At 42.8% G+C, this 24,515-nt stretch overlaps 1 protein-coding gene and 1 long non-coding RNA gene across 2 annotated transcripts; both read left to right on the forward strand.

Moving 5' to 3' along the window:
- Window positions 1–9,261: 9,261 nt before the first annotated feature.
- Window positions 9,262–12,363, forward strand: LOC124288907 (nicotinate-nucleotide pyrophosphorylase [carboxylating]-like). The gene is made up of 3 exons (XM_046725498.1): window positions 9,262–9,904; window positions 10,782–10,913; window positions 11,746–12,363. The coding sequence occupies exons 1-3, from the start codon at window positions 9,329–9,331 to the stop codon at window positions 11,998–12,000; spliced, it is 963 nt and encodes a 320-aa protein (XP_046581454.1). The 5' UTR covers window positions 9,262–9,328; the 3' UTR covers window positions 12,001–12,363.
- Window positions 12,364–17,577: 5,214 nt separating this feature from the next.
- On the forward strand, window positions 17,578–24,211 carry LOC124288904. The gene is made up of 3 exons (XR_006901544.1): window positions 17,578–17,588; window positions 17,721–17,726; window positions 24,089–24,211. It is a non-coding gene; the product is annotated as an uncharacterized LOC124288904 (long non-coding RNA).
- The last annotated feature ends 304 nt before the right edge of the window (window positions 24,212–24,515 follow it).

Below are 24,515 nucleotides of genomic sequence, written 5' to 3' on the forward strand. Positions count from 1 at the left end.
ATATACAATGGACAGAGAACCATGGACAGTTAACACTGATATACAATGGACAGTTAACACTGATACACAATGGACAGAGAACCATGAACAGTTAACACTGATACATCACGAGCAGAGAACCATGGACAGTTAACACTGATGCACAATGGACAGTTAACACTGATACACAATGGACAGAGAACCCTGGACAGTTAACACTGATACACAATGGACAGAGAACCCCGGACAGTTAACACTGATACACAATGGACAGAGAACCATGGACAGTTAACACTGATGCACAATGGACAGTTAACACTGATACACAATGGACAGAGAACCATGAACAGTTAACACTGATACATCACGAGCAGATAACCATGGACAGTTAACACTGATGCACAATGGACAGTTAACACTGATACACAATGGACAGTTTACACTGATACACAATGGACAGTTAACACTGATGCACAATGGACAGTTAACACTGATACACAATGGACAGTTTACACTGATACACAATGGACAGTTAACACTGATACACAATGGACGGAGAACCCTGGACAGTTAACACTGATACATCACGAGCAGATAACCATGGACAGTTAACACTGATGCACAATAGGACAGTTGACACTGATACACAATGGACAGAGAACCCTGGACAGTTAACACTGATACACAATGGACAGAGAACAATGGACAGTTAACACTGATACACAATGGACAGTTAACACTGATACACAATGGACGGAGAACCATGAACAGTTAACACTGATACACAATGGACAGAGAACCATGGACAGTTAACACTGATGCACAATGGACAGTTAACACTGATATACAATGGACAGTTAACACTGATACACAATGGACAGAGAACCATGAACAGTTAACACTGATACATCACGAGCAGAGAACCATGGACAGTTAACACTGATGCACAATGGACAGTTAACACTGATACACAATGGACAGAGAACCATGGACAGTTAACACTGATACATCACGAGCAGAGAACCATGGACAGTTAACACTGATGCACAATGGACAGTTAACACTGATACACAATGGACAGTTAACACTGATACACAATGGACAGTTAACACCTATACACAATGGACGGAGAACCCTGGACAGTTAATACTGATACATCACGCGCAGAGAACCATGGACAGTTAACACTGATACACAATGGACAGAGAACCATGGACAGTTAACACTGATATACAATGGACAGTTAACACTGATACACAATGGACAGAGAACCATGAACAGTTAACACTGATACATCACGAGCAGAGAACCATGGACAGTTAACACTGATGCACAATGGACAGTTAACACTGATACACAATGGACAGAGAACCCTGGACAGTTAACACTGATACATCACGAGCAGAGAACCATGGACAGTTAACACTGATACACAATGGACAGAGAACCATGGACAGTTAACACTGATATACAATGGACAGTTAACACTGATACACAATGGACAGAGAACCATGAACAGTTAACACTGATACATCACGAGCAGAGAACCATGGACAGTTAACACTGATGCACAATGGACAGTTAACACTGATACACAATGGACAGAGAACCCTGGACAGTTAACACTGATACACAATGGACAGAGAACCATGGACAGTTAACACTGATATACAATGGACAGTTAACACTGATACACAATGGACAGAGAACCATGAACAGTTAACACTGATACATCACGAGCAGATAACCATGGACAGTTAACACTGATGCACAATGGACAGTTAACACTGATACACAATGGACAGTTTACACTGATACACAATGGACAGTTAACACTGATGCACAATGGACAGTTAACACTGATACACAATGGACAGTTAACACTGATACACAATGGACGGAGAACCCTGGACAGTTAACACTGATACATCACGAGCAGAGAACCATGGACAGTTAACACTGATGCACAATAGGACAGTTGACACTGATACACAATGGACAGAGAACCATGGACAGTTAACACTGATACACAATGGACAGAGAACCATGGACAGTTAACACTGATACACAATGAACAGTGAACCATGGACAGTTAACACTGATACACAATTAGGAGATAAACATCATGTGTTGGCCAATTTCCGGGTGTTATTGAGTATTTGAAGGACGGGAATTCATTTGGAACCGACAGCGTCAGCCGGAGGTTTCAAATGAAATATTTTCCGCGCTTCAAATACTCAATAACACTCGGAAATTGGCCAACACATGATGTTTATCGACATTGTAAACACAAAAGTAAACCAAAAGGTCCACACACGTTTTTGTGTCTGCACTCATTGACATCGAGTACGGGTACAGCAGTGAAATGTCATCAGCCGGCCGTTTCGGCTGTCTCCCATGGTACCATCTGGAACTGCTCATTTGTCACAATATGATTTGAATGGCGTCACTGTAACAGACGACGTAACAATACAATGGTTTGAGCGATGTTTGAATGTATTAATACGCAGTGAATTTCCGGTAATCGAATACCATTTGATCATGTTTTTCAACCAATCAGATTAAAGAACACAGTGACTTTTAGTTTATAATGGACAGAGAACCATGGACAGTTAACACTGATACGTAATGTACAGTCAACCATGGACCATGGACAGTTAACACTGATACATAACGAGCAGAGAACAGTACACAATGCAGACGACCCCTTTTAACCACTTTAGACGTGAGTTCTCTCTCACGATACGTTCAGTTCGTCCCTGTGTAATTAATGAGGTGTGTAGTGAAGCCACATTACCGATGCATAACACAACTACATCTGCGTTGTCTTGCGATGTGAATTCCCGAGGTGACCACTTAGGTCAGCTCACCTATTTACTGCCGCTTCATGTTTGAAACATTCAAGAGTTGTGTCCCTTTCACCGAGAAACTAAGCAGTGGCAGGAATGTGACTACATGGCTCATTGTTTAACACTAAACAGGTTGTAATTTGAATTGTGATGTGTGTCTGGTGTTTCCTCCAGGGTCTAGACTCATCCATGACATACAGTAAAGATAAACGCACACGCACCATGATGTCAGCATTATCATAATCTCAATACAGAGGACAGTTGTGTAGTGTAATTGACAATGTTTTTATGACCACGAGTGAGTGAGTGAGTTTAGTTTTACGCCGCACTCAGCAATATTTCAGCTATATGGCGGAGGTCTGTAAATAATCGAGTCTGAACCAGACAATCCAGTGATCAACAGCATGACCATCGATCTACGTATAATGACCACGAACTCATAATGTAGGCTATCGGGGACAGAGACATTCCTTGAGGATACGCGTTGATCATGGTAGACTATTAGGAGCAGGTGTTCCAAGGAACACGTGTTAGTGGTAGCAGACTATTAGGAGCATAGGAATTCCTGGAGAACACTTGGTTGGTGTAATGGAGTATTGGGATCATAGACATTCCTGGAAAACAGGTGTTGGGTGTAGTGGACTATTGGGATCATAGACATTCCTGGAAAACAGGTGTTGGGTGTAGTGGACTATTGGGATCGTAGACATTCCTGGAAAACAGGTGTTGGGTGTAGTGGACTATTGGGATCATAGACATTCCTGGAAAACAGGTGTTGGGTGTAGTGGACTATTGGGATCGTAGACATTCCTGGAAAACAGGTGTTGGGTGTAGTGGACTATTGGGATCATAGACATTCCTGGAAAACAGGTGTTGGGTGTAGTGGACTATTGGGATCATAGACATTCCTGGAAAACAGGTGTTGGGTGTAGTGGACTATTGGGATCATAGACATTCCTGGAAAACAGGTGTTGGGTGTAGTGGACTATTGGGATCGTAGACATTCCTGGAAAACAGGTGTTTGGTGTAGTGGACTATTGGGATCATAGACATTCGTGGAAAACACGTGTTGGTAGTAGTGGACTATTTGGGAACATAGACATTCCATGGGAACACGTGTTGGGTGTAGTGGACTATTGGGAACATAGACATTCGTGGAAACACATGTTGGGTGTAGTGGACTATTGGGAACATAGACATTCGTGGAAGCACGTGTTGGGTGTAGTGGACTATTGGGAACATAGACATTCGTGGAAACACGTGTTGGGTGTAGTGGACTATTGGTAACATGGACATTCGTGGAAACACGTGTTGGGTGTAGTGGACTATTGGGAACATAGACATTCGTGGAAACACGTGTTGGGTGTAGTGGACTATTGGGAACATGGACATTCGTGGAAACACATGTTGGGTGTAGTGGACTATTGGTAACATAAACATTCGTGGAAACACGTGTTGGGTGTAGTGGACTATTGGGAACATAGACATTCGTGGAAACACGTGTTGGGTGTAGTGGACTATTGGGAACATAGACATTCGTGGAAGCACGTGTTGGGTGTAGTGGACTATTGGGAACATGGACATTCGTGGAAACACATGTTGGGTGTAGTGGACTATTGGTAACATAAACATTCCTTGGGAATGCGTGTTGGGTGTAATGGACTATTGGGAACATAACATCCCTTGAGATTACGTGTTGGTTGTGGTGCCGGTGGGTGTAGTGGACTGTTTGGATCGTACACATTCCTGGGGAACACGTGTTGGTTGTAGTGGACTATTGGGATCGTAGACATTCCTGGAGAACACGTGTTGGTTGTAGTGGACTATTGGGATCAAAGACATTCCTGGAGAACACATGTTGGTAGTAGTGGACTATTGGGAACATAGACATTCCTTGGGAACACGTGTTGGGTGTAGTGGACTATTGGGAACATAGACATTCCTTGGGAACACGTGTTGGGTGTAGTGGACTATTGGGAACATGGACATTCCTTGGGAACACGTGTTGGGTGTAGTGGACTATTGGGAACATAGACATTCCTTGGGAACACGTGTTGGGTGTAGTGGACTATTGGGAACATAGACATTCCTTGGGAACCCGTGTTGGGTGTAATGGACTATTGGGAACATAACATCGCTGGAGAATACGTGTTGGTTGTGGTGCTGGTTGGTGTAGTGGACTATTAGGATCGTAGACATTCCTGGAGAACACGTGTTGGTTGTAGTGGACTATTGGGATCATAGACATCCCTGGAAATAACGTGTTGGTTGTAGTGGACTATTGGGATCGTAGACATTCCTGGTAATAACGTGTTGGTTGTAGTGGACTATTGGGATCATAGACATTCCTGGAAAACACGTGTTGGTAGTAGTGGGACTATTGGGAACATAGACATTCCTGGAGAACACGTGTTGGATGTAGTGGACTATTGGAAACATAGACATCCTTGTGGAACACGTGTTGGGTGTAATGGACTATTGGGATCAAAGACATTCCTGGAGAACACGTGTTGGTAGTAGTGGACTATTGGGATCGTAGACATTCCTGGAGAACACAAGTTGGTTGTAGTGGACTATTGGGATCATAAACATTCCTGGAGAACACGTGTTGGTAGTAGTTGACTATTGGGATCGTAGACATTCCTGGAGAACACGTGTTGGTTATAGTGGACTATTGGGATCAAAGACATTCCTGGAGAACACGTGTTTGGTGTAGTGGACTATTGGGAACATAGACATTCGTCGAAAACAGGTGGTGGGTGTAGTGGACTATTGGGATCATAGACATCCCTGGGGAACACGTGTTGGGTGTAGTGGACTATTGGGAACATAGACATTCGTGGAAACAGGTGTTTGGTGTAGTGGACTATTGGGAACACAGAGATTCCTGGGGAACACGTGTTGGGTGCAGCACACTATTGGGAAAATAGACATCCCTTGGGAACACGTGTTGGGTGTAGTGGACTATTGGGAACATAGACATCCCTGGGGAACACGTGTTGGGTGTAGTGGACTATTGGGAACATAGACATTCGTAGAAACACGTGTTGGGTGTAGTGGACTATTGGGAACATAGACATTCCTGGGGAACACGTGTTGGGTGTAGTGAACTATTGGGAACATAGACATTCCTGGGGAACACGTGTTGGGTGTAGTGGACTATTGGGAACATAGACATTCGTAGAAACACGTGTTGGGTGTAGTGGACTATTGGGAACATAGACATTCCTGGGAACACGTGTTGGGTGTAGTGAACTATTGGGAACATAGACATCCCTGGAAACACGTGTTGGGTGTAGTGGACTATTGGGAATATCGACATTCCTGGAGAGCACGTGTTGGGTGTAGTGGACTATTGGGAACATAGACATCCCTCGGGAACACGTGTTGGGTGTAGTGGACTATTGGCAACATAGACATCCTTGGAAAAATGGCGGTAGGTGTAGGAGACGAACTTCATGCAACAATGCTGGAGCGTCTTGATCCATCAGTTGGAGGAAGCTGCCTCTCTGTGGTGGGATAAGACCGTCGCGGTAGAAATCACGTCATCATCATTTGTACATGCGAAAGATGTTTATGTGTATTGTTTGATTAAGAATTTCCTTTAACATAATACAACTAGTTCTGTATGTAATACACCTGTAAAGATAGAATTTTGAAAATGTAAAAGTTAACAATTACGGTATGAAATACATTAGCTGGAATAATATAAAGTCAGTCATAGTCTATTATTGTACACAATTCAGCTGCTGTCGCAAGTTTGACTCGTACCGTAGTTATCCAAATAACAATATCATTGTAGAATATTCACAATCCAGTATATTCCTCAGCAGTGCTGTATCATTTTTATAATCTAAAACTGACTCCCACAGTAGATATCGCTTGCGTGAGATCAAGCCATACACTCTAGCACGACATTGTGTGATACTCGATTCTGATTGGCTGAGAGCTCATAAAAAACGTACTTAAATGGCAGTTTAAGGACAACTAATTGACCGCGTATGAATACAATGAACTCGTTGACCCTTTTGTTTGTATACAAACATGTCGGACATCGGTGATTTCTACCTCGGCAACATCATTTGATGTTTTTCAAGTAAAAAGCTAAAAGTTTGAAGTAGAGTTGCTTGGGCCTAAACCCACTGAAGAAACTTCGAAGCAGGACATTTCGTCAGTAGCGCAAAAGCGGCAGTATTCCGCCATACTTCCAACCGGGCCTAGATCTAGCGGCCCACACGTCCTAACCTGTTCGCTTCCGTCCAGGCCGTAATGCCCATGCAGTCCTTCCATTTCCACTGTCTATGTTTCCCGGGGCGGTGGGGTAGCCTAATGGTTAAAGCGTTGGCTCGTCACGCCGAAGACCCGGGTTCGAATCCCCACATGGGTACAATGTGTGAAGCCCATTTCTGGTGTCCCCCGCCGTGATGTTGCTGGAATATTGCTAAAAGCGGCGTAAAAACCAAACTCAGTCAGTCAGTCAGTCTATGTTTCCCACATCAAAGCTGGCATGTCAGGTCTTTTCCAAATTCGGAATATTATCGTGGTTATCAACAATTACTTCCGTGAATAATGTTTGCGGCGACTAAACTTAGCGATTGTCATACAGTAGGGGAGATTAATTTTTCGCTTGAGAAAAATCAAATAATTGGACTTGCTCACAGTATAAACTGTATTTTTTAATCTATTTATGCTACTTGTTACAAATAAAAGCATATTGGTTCCTGAAATAAGCATTTATCTTGTCTTATTTGGTTCATCACACAACCTGACCCTCAACTGAACGGTCACCAAGCGATTTCCAGGAAAAGGCCCCTTCATTCTTTGTGTTCTTGCGTGTCAGTCGTGCTAGAATGAAGATAAAGCTACTCTGTTTTCAATGTTGCTGTCCTTTATATAGTTGCGGTCCTTTATAGTTATAGCGGTCTTAAATCAACAGAGTAGCTTTACCTTCTAACTATAGACATCGCAACAATTGAATTGTCATAATGCTATTACACCGTCAGTTAATGACCTCACAATGCTTTGACATCACTAAGAACACAGTTGACAATGCTATGACGTCACAAAGTTGATGGCGTCACAATGCTATGACCTCACTCGGATCACTGCTCAAGAAACTTAATCTTGGGCAGTTATCTGTTCAGATAAATTCATTCTTTTACTGATAACTGATATTGCTGAGTGCGGCGTTAAACAACAGCCAACCAACCAACCCTAGTCAGCCATATGCCACCGCGGTTGCCTTTAAATACTATTAAGTCAGTGGGGATCCGACAAACGATTGACGGAAAGAATGACACGTCACATGTCATCGACGTACAAGCAATTACTTAGATCTACACTCAGGCGCACGTAGTTCATGGCTTTCATTGTGTTCGGATGACAGAGAAACCAATAAGGCAAGTTTTAATGAATATGCGGAGACATATCGCCTAATGTTATGCTACTGCTCGTTCCTGGGCGGGTCTTACCAACACTAACCCACGTCAGGGGAGGCGTGCAAGCTATAATCGGGTGTGAATGGACTTTCAAAAGAGATCGGGCATTATATTCTATATATGAAGTATTCGGCACACACACTATCAAACACAATCACACCCAATACCATTACTTTGTCAATCTAGCCTGACTCCCGCCTGGAGGCTCGTGTCTGGAGGGGTGTAACGTCGCGTCCCACTGCACATACACGTGTTTGTGACTGAATATTCATATTAGTACATATCTATATGTTGGTTTTACACTGTTGTCCGAGGCCACACTATGACTTAGATAACATACTCGGGCAGTTGAAGGACCCCAAGCCAACCGGGCCTTGGTTTATCCGCTAGAACCACTGACTCCCTGCTCTGGGGTAAAGGCCCTATCCACCATACCTTGGGGCGGTCTCTCTCTCCAGTGAGACACAACTGGGGGAATATTTGCCATTTTAAAAATAAACTTGTCTATCCTTAGCACAGACACAGACACCCAACCATCACGGCTCCTAATTCCAATACATTTCAGTGGACATGAAGACATATGTCACAAACTGTGACATCACAGGTTTGGGAGTACACGGTATTACCCAAACACATTATTGTCAAAGGAAAACACCACGAATATACAGTGATTCCACCCACAGACTGGCTGATAGATGAACCTACGTTGCACCAAATAATCATGATGCTTTCTGTGACGTGTTTAGACAAAGCTGACTTTAAGTTAACCTCCGGATTTTCCTTTGGCAATTAGACCGGTGTCTGTGCCCAGGCGTCATCGATGGGAACTATTTGTTGCCCCCTCAGGCGATTCGTAAATAATCTTGGGAATCTATCAAGTGTGATTAACTTGAGCATATCTGACACCTACTGTACCTATACCGTTATCATATGATTTCACAGGGAACTATTACTACAGTCAGTGGTGACCGCCCCATGTGGAGCCTCAAGGCAGAAGCTCACAACTCGTCCCGATCCGGTGTCCCACTTCTGACAAGTCGGGGTTGTGGCCAGGTGCTCGTCATGTCCGTGGAAGGTACCTTAGATAACATATATTGTAACAGGTACTTGCATATCCTCTCCCCGACTAACCTGCGCCACCTAGCCCGGGAGTGGCTGAAGGAAGACACCCCAAGTTTTGACTATGCAGGATTTGTGGTTGGGGAGAAGGAGGAACGTGCGGTGCTGCTCCTGAAAAGCCCTGCAGTCGTCGCGGGTAAACCGTTTGTGGACGCCGTGTTTCGGGAACTAGACTGTACAGTTGAATGGCTAGTTGAGGAAGGACAGTTCCTGGAGCCTATCCACACCGTGGCGAACGTTACTGGCAAAGTCCGACATCTACTACTTGGAGAGAGAGTGGCCCTCAACTGCCTCTCAAGGGCCAGTGGTATAGCTACTAACGCTAGAAAGTTGAAACAGCTGACTGAGTCTGTAGCTTGGAGAGGAGAGTTAGCGGGAACAAGGAAGACAACTCCTGGCTTTCGTATGGTGGAGAAATATGCTCTGCTCATCGGCGGTGTAGCAACACACAGATACGATTTGTCGTCGATGGTGATGCTGAAAGACAACCACATATGGACAGCAGGCAGTATAGAACAGGTAATCTTATCTAAGCTGCCCCCACGTAAGGGATGGTTCATAATTTAAGGCAAGGGCGTGTGTGTGCGTGCGTGCGTGCGTGCGTGCGTGCTTGTGTACGTGATGCTTATAAGGGGTCACCTATTTTGTTCTGGGGAGGTCGTAGGGTGGGGAGGTTGGGGGGTCATCCATTTTGTAAACTTCTACTAGGGTGGGATCAGCAAATTTGTACATATCAATATTTAAAAATTATGCTTAAACATTATGGAAAATTGAGGTGTCATTGACTTTGTACATGGCAGGGGGTCACTTACTTTGTACATGAATTTTAGGAGGGGGTGGGGGGTGTCATTTACATTTTACATTGCCGGTGCAGTTCTTCGACACGGGACATGGCATTGTCAGATGAATTATGATTGGTCTCCACGGCCAATGGTCATTGTCAGTCTCCCAGGTCTTGGAGGATCCTATACTTCATCGGTGGCCACGTGCTTCATCTCAAGTCGACAATAACGGTGTGGTTGAACTTCAAGTTAGCACCTGTTGCGACGGGACATCCTTACGTTATTGTTTGCCAGTAACTTGCTGTCGTGTATTTTCTGAAAGTCTCTTGCCATGTAAAGAAAAGTTGTTTTTAGCACTGTCGTCTTTTATATCAGTTCAGAAAGCTAGTGGACAAGCAGCAGTTATGAAATGGACACCTCATCATGATAAAATAGCCTTGCTTTTGAGATATTGTGTGAAGCAGGTTCTTTACGCATGAATTCCAGCATACTAAGGTATGATCGTCTGTTTGGACCAAAATACATAAAACTGCCCTTGGGTTGAGATGATGCTTGAATAAAGTTCATGTGTATACATATATGTATGTATATGTATGTATATATTGGTGTTGCAGGCAGTGAAAGACGTGCGTGTGGTAAGTGGTTTCTCCTCCAAGATAGAAGTCGAGTGTCGGAGTCTGGAGGAAGCAAGAGAAGCTGCACGTGCAGGGTCTCAAGTGGTCATGTTGGATAACTTCTCGCCAGAGGTGAGCGTCTGTGTTACCGTTATATACAATAACAACACGTCATTTAGGATCACAGTTTATATGGGATTATTAATAAATGTGTTTTGAACGTTTTCGCAATAGAATTAATAGTCCCTCATATATTTTACAGATATGACAAGTCGTTCAAAATCCTCTCCTGTTAACATGCCGAACGTTTGTTGACAGTTTCTCGGACTGACTTAAGACAAGTAAAATAGTAATATACTGATGTATTGGAACTTAGAGGCGATCGGAGTCTTAAAATACTATATGACAGAGGTTACTAATAAAACGACAGAGAAGTCTTAGTTTCAAAACAGATTTATCGGAATACCTCTGCCTTTATCAGAATAACTCTACCTTTATCGAAATACCTCTGCCTTTATCAGAATACCTCTACCTTTATCGGAATACCTCTACCTATATCAGAATAACTCTACCTTTATCGGAATACCTCTTTCTTTATCGGAATACCTCTACCTTTATCGGAATACCTCTACCTATATCAGAATACCTCTACCTTTATCGGAATACGTCTCCCTTATTGGAATACCTCTACCTCAGGATCTATCGATCCTGGGGAAACAACATAATTCAGTGCAAGGATGCACCTTGAGGAAAATATGTATGATCAAATTATTGTGTTCACACGACACACTTCCACCAACATCTTTCTTCCAACGTTGGGTTCGATAATGCGCAATGGTAAAGTGAGTGCGAAAGGAGCAGTGCACCTGTCTGTGTTAGAGACTGTATTACAGCTCCTGTATTTCTGAAAGCCCGTTAAATACGTTTTTAATACACTCTATGACAATAGCGTGATGTGTTGCAGGCTCTGTCCCAGACTGCTGTGGTCCTGAAGAAGGAATTCCCCGAGTTGATTATTGAAGCCAGCGGAGGCATAACCCAGACAAGTGTATGTAGCTACTGTGACGATAACGTGGACGTCATCTCAATCAGCGGATTGGTCCAAGGCTACACCACCGCCGACTTCTCAATGAAAATTTTTAAGGACGGAAAGGATCCGAGGAATCCTATAGTTGAGCAAGTTTTGAATGCTAAATCGGCAGACGTCAATGAGACATAACGGATTAACTGAAATATGTAAAGTGTAGCAAATCAGTTAAACCTATATATGTATTTTGTAACCTTACTGTCGTTCTGATCGGGCATTAAAACAGGAAAGTATACCATGGCAGCATTCCTAATTAAATATAAATCCAATGAACTCAAACATTGTAAGCAGAAAGTCACCCTCCATACAACTAAAAGGGACTTTATACTGACTGGTGAGATTACCGTTGCATTACTGTTCGTAAAGTATGTGCAACCTTTTCATCTACTTTGCCTTACCCTGCAGACAGCTCGAAGTTCTGTAAGTGGTTATAACCTTATATATAATAATACCTGTGTCTATGCTGCTGGGAAGATAAAAGATCTCAGGAACCATAGTACATAATGTTGTCATTGTTTGTTATTATAGCATTGCCCTGAATGTTTATGGATAATAAATTTATGTCTCTCTGCCCTCACTGCAGGGGCAGGGACAGGAGCTAGGGCTGGGGCAGGGGCAGGCAGTGCTCGTGTTGTATGTGTCCAGACCTCACAGGCGTCACCTCGTCAGTTTGTCTCTTGGACAAATGTTGCTACTGGACACACAGAAACATGTCTATATGAATTCCCCATACCTACAAGAGAATCCATTTAACACGGACCGCCACACTGTTTGTCACATTTCTAAACTCAAAGTAATGCATTATCAAATAATGGTACTGGTCATTACAGTAATAAGGTCGCTAATGAATCTAGAGTACATTTCTTCACGTTATGTGAAGGTATCTCTGAATTACGTACATCAGCCCCCCTGTCATTGCTTGGGTTACGCCCTAGACTGTAGCAGGCTGTGCATGGCCAGAGGCACACTCCGCATATAAAGTGATAACGTCGAAAGGTAGTAACATTACTGGTATACAGTGTACTCAGTTACTGAAGACTAACTGCAGCTGATACCCTGGTATATGTATGTATGTAACTATTAGTGAATTACCTTGTACCTTGTTGTTCGTGTGCACCTTGCACATATACAAAATGTTTGAGCTGCACCTTTTTGTCAGTTCTGAGCGATGCCCGAATAGTCGGCTACAGCTATGTAATACCACTCATGTTCAGTCCTTGTGACGCGACCACGCCCACATGAACGAAACACCCCTAACCTAAATATAAATCATATGGGAAACCACACATTTGACCTATAATCAATTCGTTTGAGAAGTGGACGTAAAACTGAAGAATCCGGCGTCATAGTGTAAATTAAGTGTTGTACAAAACATACGATTGTGCTGACTGTATTGCAGCAACTGATTCATGGTACAACTCTTATAAAGAACGAACACGGTGAAAAGGACTTTTGCAAGTTCAAGCCTACTGTACTATACATTTCCTGTATACATAGGAGAGAGGTAGGTGGCATCCATTGAATGAGGTCTGAAATCAGGCTACAAACCTTCACAGACGATCACTTAGAAAATATATCAGATTAATAAACTAAACTGTTCTATGTGAAATCAAACAGGTTCGCCAGAAACGCGAAGTCCATTACGGGCATCGAGAGCAGCCTTGCAGCGTCTACCCATAGACGCCGTCAGATTGAGGTAGTGTCAATATAGAGTTCTTACACTCTAGGGAACACCATATGTGGTGTTGGCTGCCTCTGATGGACACGTAGATCATAGACGTCCCGACCATGTTCGATACTGACAAATTCCTTCACGTTCAGATATCATGCTAGCACTATGTTTCTAAAATTTCGGTCATTTGCCTGCAATGTGCACAATATCTGTGCTGCCTACACCTTCATGCCCTACAACCAATTTGGCCCACCAGATTGTACAGAATTAGAGGCGTAATGTATACGTTAGCTCTGCTCTGCTATTTGGAACATCATTGGCCAAACAGGGTGCCGATTACACAAAAGAAGCCATTCATCCATCTGGAATCCAGATCCATGTGTCACATGATAACTCTCTCACACCCTCCATCTGAGATCCAGTTCCACAATGTGATCTCACCCACTTACACCCTCCATCTGAGATCCGGTTCCACAATGTGATATCACCTACTTACACCCTCCATCTGAGATCCTGTTCCACAATGTGATATCACCTACTTACACCCTCCATCTGAGATCCGGTTCCACAATGTGATATCATCTACTTACACCCTCCATCTGAGATCCGGTTCCACAATGTGATATCACCTACTTACACCCTCCATCTGAGATCCGGTTCCACAATGTGATCTCACCCACTGACACCCTCCATCTGAGATCCTGTTCCACAATGTGATGTCACCTACTTACACCCTCCATCTGAGATCCGGTTCCACAATGTGATATCACCCGCTTACACCCTCCATCTGAGATCCGGTTCCACAATGTGACGTCACCTACTTACACCCTCCACCTGAGATCCGGTTCCACAATGTGATATCACCTACTTACACCCTCCATCTGAGATCCGGTTCCACAATGTGACGTCACCTACTTACACCCTCCATCTGAGATCCGGTTCCACAATGTGATATCACCCACTTACACCCTCTATCTGAGATCCGGTTCCACAATGTGACGTCACCTACTTACACCCTCCATCTGAGATCCGGTTCCACAATGTGATATCACCCGCTTACACCCTCCATCTGAGATCCGGTTCCACAATGTGATATCACCCACTTACACCCTCCATCTGAGATCCTGTTCCACAATGTGATGTCACCTACTTACACCCTCCATCTGAGATCCGGTTCCACAATGTGATATCACCCGCTTACACCCCCATCTGAGATCCGGTTCCACAATGTGATATCACCTACTTACACCCTCCATCTGAGATCCGGTTCCACAATGTGATATCACCCGCTTACACCCCCATCTGAGATCCGGTTCCACAATGTGATATCACCTACTTACACCCTCCATCTGAGATCCGGTTCCACAATGTGATATCCCCCGCTTACACCCCCCATCTGAGATCCGGTTCCACAATGTGATATCACCTACTTACACCCTCCATCTGAGATCCGGTTCCACAATGTGACGTCACCCGCTTACACCCTCCATCTGAGATCCGGTTCCACAATGTGATCTCACCTACTTACACCCTCCATCTGAGATCCGGTTCCACAATGTGATCTCACCCGCTTACACCCTCCATCTGAGATCCGGTTCCACAATGTGATGTCACCTACTTACACCCTCCATCTGAGATCCGGTTCCACAATGTGATATCGCCTACTTACACCCCCATCTGAGATCCGGTTCCACAATGTGATATCACCTACTTACTCCCTCCATCTGAGATCCGGTTCCACAATGTGATATCACCCGCTTACACCCTCCATCTGAGATCCGGTTCCACAATGTGACGTCACCTACTTACACCCTCCATCTGAGATCCGGTTCCACAATGTGATATCACCTACTTACACCCTCCATCTGAGATCCGGTTCCACAATGTGATATCACCTACTTACACCCTCCATCTGAGATCCGGTTCCACAATGTGATGTCACCTACTTACACCCTCCATCTGAGATCCGGTTCCACAATGTGATGTCACCTACTTACACCCTCCATCTGAGATCCGGTTCCACAATGTGATGTCACCTACTTACACCCTCCATCTGAGATCCGGTTCCACAATGTGATGTCACCTACTTACACCCTCCATCTGAGATCCGGTTCCACAATGTGATGTCACCTACTTACACCCTCCATCTGAGATCCGGTTCCACAATGTGATGTCACCTACTTACACCCTCCATCTGAGATCCGGTTCCACAATGTGATGTCACCTACTTACACCCTCCATCTGAGATCCGGTTCCACAATGTGATGTCACCTACTTACACCCTCCATCTGAGATCCGGTTCCACAATGTGATGTCACCCACTTACACCCTCCATCCTAGACGAGTGTGAACATTCCTTAATTCTACATTTTTTATAGGTTATAGCAAACATTCTGCCCAACCACTTAGCCTGACCCTTTACAAAATCAAAACAATTGGCGTCAGATTCCAACCAGCAAAGAGCTGATACAAGGGAAAGTATCTCCTAGCACTTGGGACTTATTCATACATACACATGGAAACAGTATATCTCGACACCTGTGACTAGTGAGAGAGATGTTTACTTCTGTAAGGGGGCCACCGGCCCATTATACAAGTACATACAGACTTACTATACTGACGTGGAGCGCCAAGGTTGTTTAGAAATCGAACACGCTTTTTCATACCAAGAAATACAAATCGTGCAAGGCTGTTAATGGAATCGACGTTTGTAGATGATAATAAGTGAATAAACTTATCAAATGATGGATAGGTAGTGTAATATACTGGTAAAATGGAGTTTCTCGGGATATCATAAAATGGACAAACCACACAAAAGTGGTATTCGGATTCTACATAAGGAATGATACATAATGGACATAATCGTTCGTGACGAGGAGTGTTAAACTTTCGTCCTTCTTCAGGTAGTCAACTGTGGTTAGAACAGCGAAATCTACATAGTTCTATATACGATATGCGGGCACCTTAATAACGGACAAATGATCTTCAAATTTAAAACATAATTTGATGCTGGAATAGGATACAGTCCAACCTGTTCCATCCATGTTTGTCGATCAATGGCTATGCATCTTTCTTTGAACAAACATATAAATTCCTGGCTGCATGTAACATTCTGATTGGTCCACACGTAACCAAAACCATACCTGAATAAAAGTCTCTTAACTTGGAGTGCCCAACAGTTACGTCCTCTAGTGAATATTGATAGTCATACGCTTCTTTAACACTACGTTATCCAACTGGTTCAACGCACGAACCCAAAACTTGATAATCTTAACAAACTGGTTAACATTTAATGAGTGACGACCTAACTCCTCTCTTGCGACAAGATTCGGATCTTCCAAGATTTAAGACTTCTTTACAAACATTTTCATGAACACGTGACATGCATGGTGAAGGATGAAAGCCCCAGATCTCCGCACCGTAGAATAGGATTGGCAATATCTTAACATCGAAAATGTGAAAGAGAACATTGTATGGCAGATTAGCAAAGTTATGAAAACTAGACCTAACGATAAAGGACTTTAAGCAGTGTATGAAATAAGGCTCGTCCGACTGCCCGAAACGGTCTTGATTTGTGACGGACGGTCTAACTTTACATCTAGCCAGCCCGATGGTCTGGTAAAATTTTTTAGATGTTCCATACATCTGAGTAAAGTCACCACATTTGGTCTGGTTAAATCCATTTTGGGCTCGTAACATTTTGAAGTTACCAGACCTGATGTCTGGCTGGATTTGGCTTATTTCATACACTGCTTTAAGGGCTTGATGAGACAGTGTCTGCTGAGCGACCGACCAGGAGCCTGTGCTAGAGAAATGAACACCGAGATACTTACAGGTGGAGACATTATCCAACTTGGAGAAGTTAAAATATAACTTCTCATACTTTCTCAACCTTCCTGCTTTCCTGCAAACCATGATTTTAGTCTTGTCGACATTAACTTTCAATTGCCATTTATTACAATATTCACCTAGTTTATCTAACCTCCTCTGTAACCCAATGACCGAGCTTTCTGTTATCACCATGTCGTCTGCAAATAATAACATAAATGTCTGCAAAATACCTATTTCAATAGATCTATAGCTACTATTTCCAAGGAAATCAATAATGTCATTTGAATAGAATGAAAATAATAATGGTGACATCTGACACCCTTGCTTAACACCCAAGAGACAATCAAAGAAATCAGTGAGTACATCGTTCAAAGAGACGCAAGACCTAACAGTGCTGTACATGTTCTGTATCAACCTTAATGTCCTACCCTTGACGTTACTGGTCCACAGCTTGTACAACAGTCCACACCTCCAGACAGAGTCGAACGCTGCCTTTAGGTCAATGAAAGCGCAATACACCCGCCCTTTATATAGAGATACATATTTGTTTACGATTGTATCCAATACAAATATGTTGTCACATGTTTGGAAACCTTTCCGAAACCAAGCCTGCTCTGGAACAATTAGCAGTGTGTTCTCTTCAGCCCACGCTGACAGTCTGTTACAAATAACTTTAGAGAATATCAGGGTAAACACCTGTTGACAAAGTGGCATTAAACAAAAGTCTCAGGTACTCAATACATCGTCTAGGTGCATATTTGAGGAACTCCACTGGTACCCCATTGAAACCAGGGCTTTCCCGCATTGCATAGCTCATCTTCGAATGGTATATCTTTGTCTAGGTTGTCTATATCAGAGGTAATTTCAATCAAATTATCATGTAGTGAGTCAACAAAACTTTCGACAAAATTATAGTTCTTCTTAAAAAATATTAAGTCCATTATAAAGATCCTTGAAATGTGACATCCAATCACTCGGGGAGATATCATTGTGAACAAAAGGTTCTTACATGTGACCAACACAGTTTATGGTTTTTATTCATTAATGCATCCTGCAATGTAAGTGTCTGCGCTGTCCTAGCTGAGGACTGTTTACTTTGACACAGGTGTATATACTCCTTCCATGCCTCAGTGTAGCGCAGTCGGTGGTCGGCACGGCTTGTTGCATGGAAAGCACGAAGTTTCCGCCGGGCAGCTGCGCGTGCTGAGCTGCACTCCAAGTCGAACCAGTTCTGACTGGTATGACCACGTGACATTTGTTTACAAACAAACTGGGTCTTGAAGTCGCGTGCACACGACAACAATACATTGTAGAATGATTGGTAAGCTTCATTAATATGACCATTGTCAATGAGCGATCAAAGGGTATAAGGAAAGTCTGTGGTAACACTGATCCACTTGTTTGCGTACTCACTGGCACGCTCGCTGTTCCATGGGTACCTTACTCAAGGTTCAGACACCTATGACTCTTAGCCCCAAAATAGCCGTGTTTATTCATATCATAATTATGTTTGTATTTTGTATTTTCATCCTGTGGGCGCATCATTTATACATACGCGTGCTACGATACGTGAATCGGCCATTAAGCAAATACTCAGGTTTCAGTAAACTGTTCTTACAGTTCGATAAGTTGATAAGCAATTATGGGCCTCCTCAATTGATTACACTTTCTTAGTAAAGTACAAATTCTAGAACTTTTTGGGGTTGAGTCCCATCCGGGATTCGAACCCACACCCTTAGAGTCAGGCACCAAATCGCAAGCACACAAAGTCAGATGCCTAGCCCGCTCAGCCACTGCGACTTCCACGGCTGAGCGGGCTAGGCGGCTGAGGAGGGAGCGGTTTTTTTCTGAAAACCCCAGTGTCTCGCCAAAGCTTCATAAACGTATCCCTATAAATCTCTCCACGTTTGACAGGGGCAATTATTTGCCACAATGCATTCAAAACTAAGATATGATAAATTAAGTGATAGGTTCGATTCCAAATAACATTAGTGTGAGAAGTTTTATTTATTTTACGACATTTACAGTTTAAGCACAGGACTACATCTTGGTAGTTTAGAAATATATGTTCATCGTAAACACATTTGGTTTCTGATGTTTGATCCTTCACATGTAACGTAGATGTGAGATAGATATGCCTCTCCAGATGCTGCTGACATAAGTTCACCATTTGTCCCCGAGTTAGGAAGACCTTACAGTAAAATCAGTTTTATGTTTGTTACCTTGTCATTCGGATGAGACGTGAAACCGAGCATCAATTTCGTCGAAAACACACCATGAGCTACAGAACCCCGTTCCATTTGTGTATCACATTACCCATTGATTACAGCTGGTTATCTTGTGTGTGTGTGTGTATCACATTACCCATTGATTACAGCTGGTTATCTTGTGTGTGTGTGTGTATCACATTACCAATTGATTACAGCTGGTTATCTTGTGTGTGTGTGTTTATCACATTACCCATTGATTACAGCTGGTTATCTTGTGTGTGTGTGTATCACATTACCCATTGATTACAGCTGGTTATCTTGTGTGTGTGTGTATCACATTACCCATTGATTACAGCTGGTTATCTTGTGTGTGTGTGTATGTGTGTGTGTATCACATTACCCATTGATTACAGCTGGTTATTGATGTGTGTGTGTATCACATTACCCATTGATTACAGCTGGTTATCTTGTGTGTGTGTGTGTGTATCACATTACCCATTGATTACAGCTGGTTATCTTGTGTGTGTGTGTGTGTGTGTATCACATTACCCATTGATTACAGCTGGTTATCGTGTGTGTGTGTGTGTATCACATTACCCATTGATTAAAGCTGGTTATCTTGTGTGTGTGTGTATCACATTACCCATTGATTACAGCTGGTTATCTTTGTGTGTGTGTGTGTATCACATTACCCATTGATTACAGCTGGTTATCTTGTGTGTGTGTGTATCACATTACCCATTGATTACAGCTGGTTATCTTGTGTGTGTGTGTATGTGTGATCACATTACCCATTGATTACAGCTGGTTATCTTGTGTGTGTGTATCCACATACACATTACCCATTGATTACAGCTGGTTATCTTGTGTTGTGTGTGTGTGTTTCACATTACCCATTGATTACAGCTGGTTATCTTGTGTGTGTGTATCACATTACCCATTGATTACAGCTGGTTATCTTGTGTGTGTGTGTATCACATTACCCATTGATTGCTGGTTATCTTGTGTGTGTGTGTATCACATTACCCATTGATTACAGCTGGTTATCTTGTGTGTGTGTGTGTATCACATTACCCATTGATTACAGCTGGTTATCTTGTGTGTGTGTGTTGTATCACATTACCCATTGATTACAGCTGGTTATCTTGTGTGTGTGTGTATCACATTACCCATTGATTACAGCTGGTTATCTTGTGTGTGTGTGTGTATCACATTACCCATTGATTACAGCTGGTTATCTTGTGTGTGTGTGTGTGTATCACATTACCCATTGATTACAGCTGGTTATCTTGTGTGTGTGTGTGTGTGTATCACATTACCCATTGATTACAGCTGGTTATCTTGTGTGTGTGTGTGTTATCACATTACCCATTGATTACAGCTGGTTATCTGTGTGTGTGTGTTTATCACATTACCCATTGATTACAGCTGGTTATCTTGTGTGTGTGTGTATCACATTACCCATTGATTACAGCTGGTTATCTTGTGTGTGTGTGTGTGTATCACATTACCCATTGATTACAGCTGGTTATCGTGTGTGTGTGTGTGTATCACATTACCCATTGATTACAGCTGGTTATCTTGTGTGTGTGTGTGTATCACATTACCCATTGATTACAGCTGGTTATCTTGTGTGGTTATCTTGTGTGTATCACATTACCCATTGATTACAGCTGGTTATCTTGTGTGTGTGTGTGTATCATTACCCATTGATTACAGCTGGTTATCTTGTGTGTGTGTGTGTATCACATTACCCATTGATTACAGCTGGTTATCTTATCTTGTGTGTGTGTGTATCACATTACCCATTGATTACAGCTGATTACAGCTGGTTATCTGTGTGTGTGTGTGTATCACATTACCCATTGATTACAGCTGGTTATCTTTGTGTGTGTGTGTATCACATTACCCATTGATTACAGCTGGTTATCTTGTGTGTGTGTGTATCACATTACCCATTGATTACAGCTGGTTATCTTGTGTGTGTGTGTATCATCATTACCCATTGATTACAGCTGGTTATCTTGTGTGTGTGTGTGTGTATCACATTACCCATTGATTACAGCTGGTTATCTTGTGTGTGTGTGTATCACATTACCCATTGATTACAGCTGGTTATCTTGTGTGTGTGTGTGTATCACATTACCCATTGATTACAGCTGGTTATCTTGTGTGTGTGTGTATCACATTACCCATTGATTACAGCTGGTTATCTTGTGTGTGTGTGTGTGTTTCACATTACCCATTGATTACAGCTGGTTATCTTTGTGTGTGTGTATCACATTACCCATTGATTACAGCTGGTTATCTTGTGTGTGTGTGTGTGTATCACATTACCCATTGATTACAGCTGGTTATCTTGTGTGTGTGTGTGTGTGTGTGGTTGTGTCACATTACCCATTGATTACAGCTGGTTATCTTGTGTGTATGTGTATCACATTACCATTGATTACAGCTGGTTATCTTGTGTGTGTGTATATCACATTACCCATTGATTACAGCTGGTTATCTTGTGTGTGTGTGTATCACATTACCCATTGATTACAGCTGGTTATCTTGTGTGTATGTGTATCACATTACCCATTGATTACAGCTGGTTATCTTGTGTGTGTGTGTATCACATTACCCATTGATTACAGCTGGTTATCTTGTGTGTGTGTATCACATTACCCATTGATTACAGCTGGTTATCTTGTGTGTGTTGTGTATCATTACCAATTGATTACAGCTGGTTATCTTTGTGTGTGTGTGTGTGTATCACATTACCCATTGATTACAGCTGGTTATCTTGTGTGTGTGTGTGTATCACATTACCCATTGATTACAGCTGGTTATCTTGTGTGTGTGTGTGTGTGTGTGTGTATCACATTACCCATTGATTACAGCTGGTTATCTTGTGTGTGTGTGTGTATCACATTACCCATTGATTACAGCTGGTTATCGTGTGTGTGTGTGTGTATCACATTACCCATTGATTACAGCTGGTTATCTTGTGTGTGTGTGTGTATCACATTACCCATTGATTACAGCTGGTTATCTTGTGTGTGTGTATCACATTACCCATTGATTACAGCTGGTTATCTTGTGTGTGTGTGTATCACATTACCCATTGATTACAGCTGGTTATCGTGTGTGTGTGTGTGTATCACATTACCCATTGATTACAGCTGGTTATCTTGTGTGTGTGTTCCAAAATTTGATGCAACCAGTGACAAAAATGATGTCCGTGGTAGTTCCCTATATAGACTTGTATATAGACCATACTTTCCCTAATAATAATAATTCCGCTGAAGTAGTCCACTGGACAAAACATCCACAGTCTTGACCGCCTGACCAGAAGGATCATGTCTGATAACAGAGCCCACCACCCTCGTTCCTCTCTTAATCGTTTATATATGTATGCCAGTCAGGTCGGGAGGTCAGGGTTTGATTAATGTGGAGGCTCTTCATGATAGAATTTTTATGTGTACTTTTGCACATATTTATTTATCGTATGATCCTCTGGTGATGCATGTTAAGACTCATGATGAAAACAAGGAATTCCACAGCTATTTTATGCGTGCGAAGGAATCAGAAATCTGAAATCTGAGGTTGATTTTGTTGTCGGTAATGTACTGCTGGACGGTACAGCGATGGGAGTAAAACAGGTCAAGTTATTCACCAAGTCTGCTCAGTGTGTACATGCAGTGTGTGGAACAACAGTAATCCAACCGACTCCTTCGCCTGGATTAAGTCGGCTGGTCTTAAATGTGAAACTGAGGGCTTCCTTTTCGCTGCTCAGGACCAGTCACTTCCCACTCGCAATCGCCAAAATGTGATTCTTAAACAAAATATCAGTATGAAATGTCGACTTTGCAATGAATTTACAGAGACTGTCCAACACCTTGTCAGTGGATGCCCTTCCTTGGCACAAACAGCATATCTTAAAAGACATGAAGGCATGGCCCGTTGCTTTTACTATCGTCTTCGCCATGCCTGTGGCTTTAACTCCGAGGTCCATCCATGGTACGACCCTGAACATGTCCAGGGCGTCATAGAAAATGCTGCTTTGAAAATTCTTTGGAATAGGCCCATATACAGCCTCAGAAGAATTCCTGCCAACAAACCTGATCTTGTCCTGTTTGATAAAGCCAATGAATTTGTTTATGTTATTGAATTCTCTGTCCCTTTTGACAGCAACGCAATTGGCAAGATTCAGGAAAAGCATGATAAGTATGCAGACGTCGATTTTGAAATGTCTCGCTTGCATCCCAAGCACACTGTCGTCAGGCTCCCCATTGCTCTCGATGCCCGGGTTCTCCACCGGGAGGACAGCCCTTCTGACACGCTGGGTAATGCAGAAGGCTGAAGTGTTGGGGAGTCTACATATTCTCCGGAAGGTCGAAGCGTGTAGAGGGGGCCAGTGCCCTGAGCTGATGGTGAGCCTTACTAGCCTGACTGCGTCATGACTACCCGAACCCTCTCTGCTACATTTTTCATATCAATCTGTAAAACATAATAATAATAGCTTTGGATTTATATAGCGCTGGTATCCAGTGATCGCTGCTCAAAAGCGCTTCTGGGAGTTCTACATTGACTGGAGTCTATTCAAACACAACTGTGGTGAACACATATGTCTTGAGATGTTTCTGGAAAGTGGCAACATCTTTAATGGTTCTGATGTCTTAATGAAGACTGTTCCACAGCTTAGGTGCTATGCTTTGCGACATGCTGGCACACACAGCGAATGTTTTAGGTGAACAATCAATTGACTAGATTTGCGTTTGTAGGTAAGGATAGGGTCACCTTTTCGCGAACACCTGATATCATGCTCTGGCATCGTGTCTCATTATGTAAATGACATGGATTGTCTGGTAGATTTACATTTACAGGCCTCCGCCATACAGCTGTAATATTGCTGAGTGCGGCATGATATAGACTGAATTGTACAATCG

This window comes from Haliotis rubra, unplaced genomic scaffold, assembly GCF_003918875.1.
Source record: "Haliotis rubra isolate DU_JTF1 unplaced genomic scaffold, ASM391887v1 Scf429, whole genome shotgun sequence".
NCBI lineage: Eukaryota > Metazoa > Mollusca > Gastropoda > Lepetellida > Haliotidae > Haliotis > Haliotis rubra.

Excerpts from the sequence above, each read along its gene's own strand:
- LOC124288907 (XM_046725498.1), top strand. The coding sequence starts at position 9,329 with ATGTCCGTGGAAGGTACCTTAGATAACATATATTGTAACAGGTACTTG. Across the intron at positions 9,905-10,781 it reads CAGCAGGCAGTATAGAACAG|GCAGTGAAAGACGTGCGTGT; the intron begins GTAATCTTATCT and ends TTGGTGTTGCAG. Across the intron at positions 10,914-11,745 it reads TGGATAACTTCTCGCCAGAG|GCTCTGTCCCAGACTGCTGT; the intron begins GTGAGCGTCTGT and ends GATGTGTTGCAG.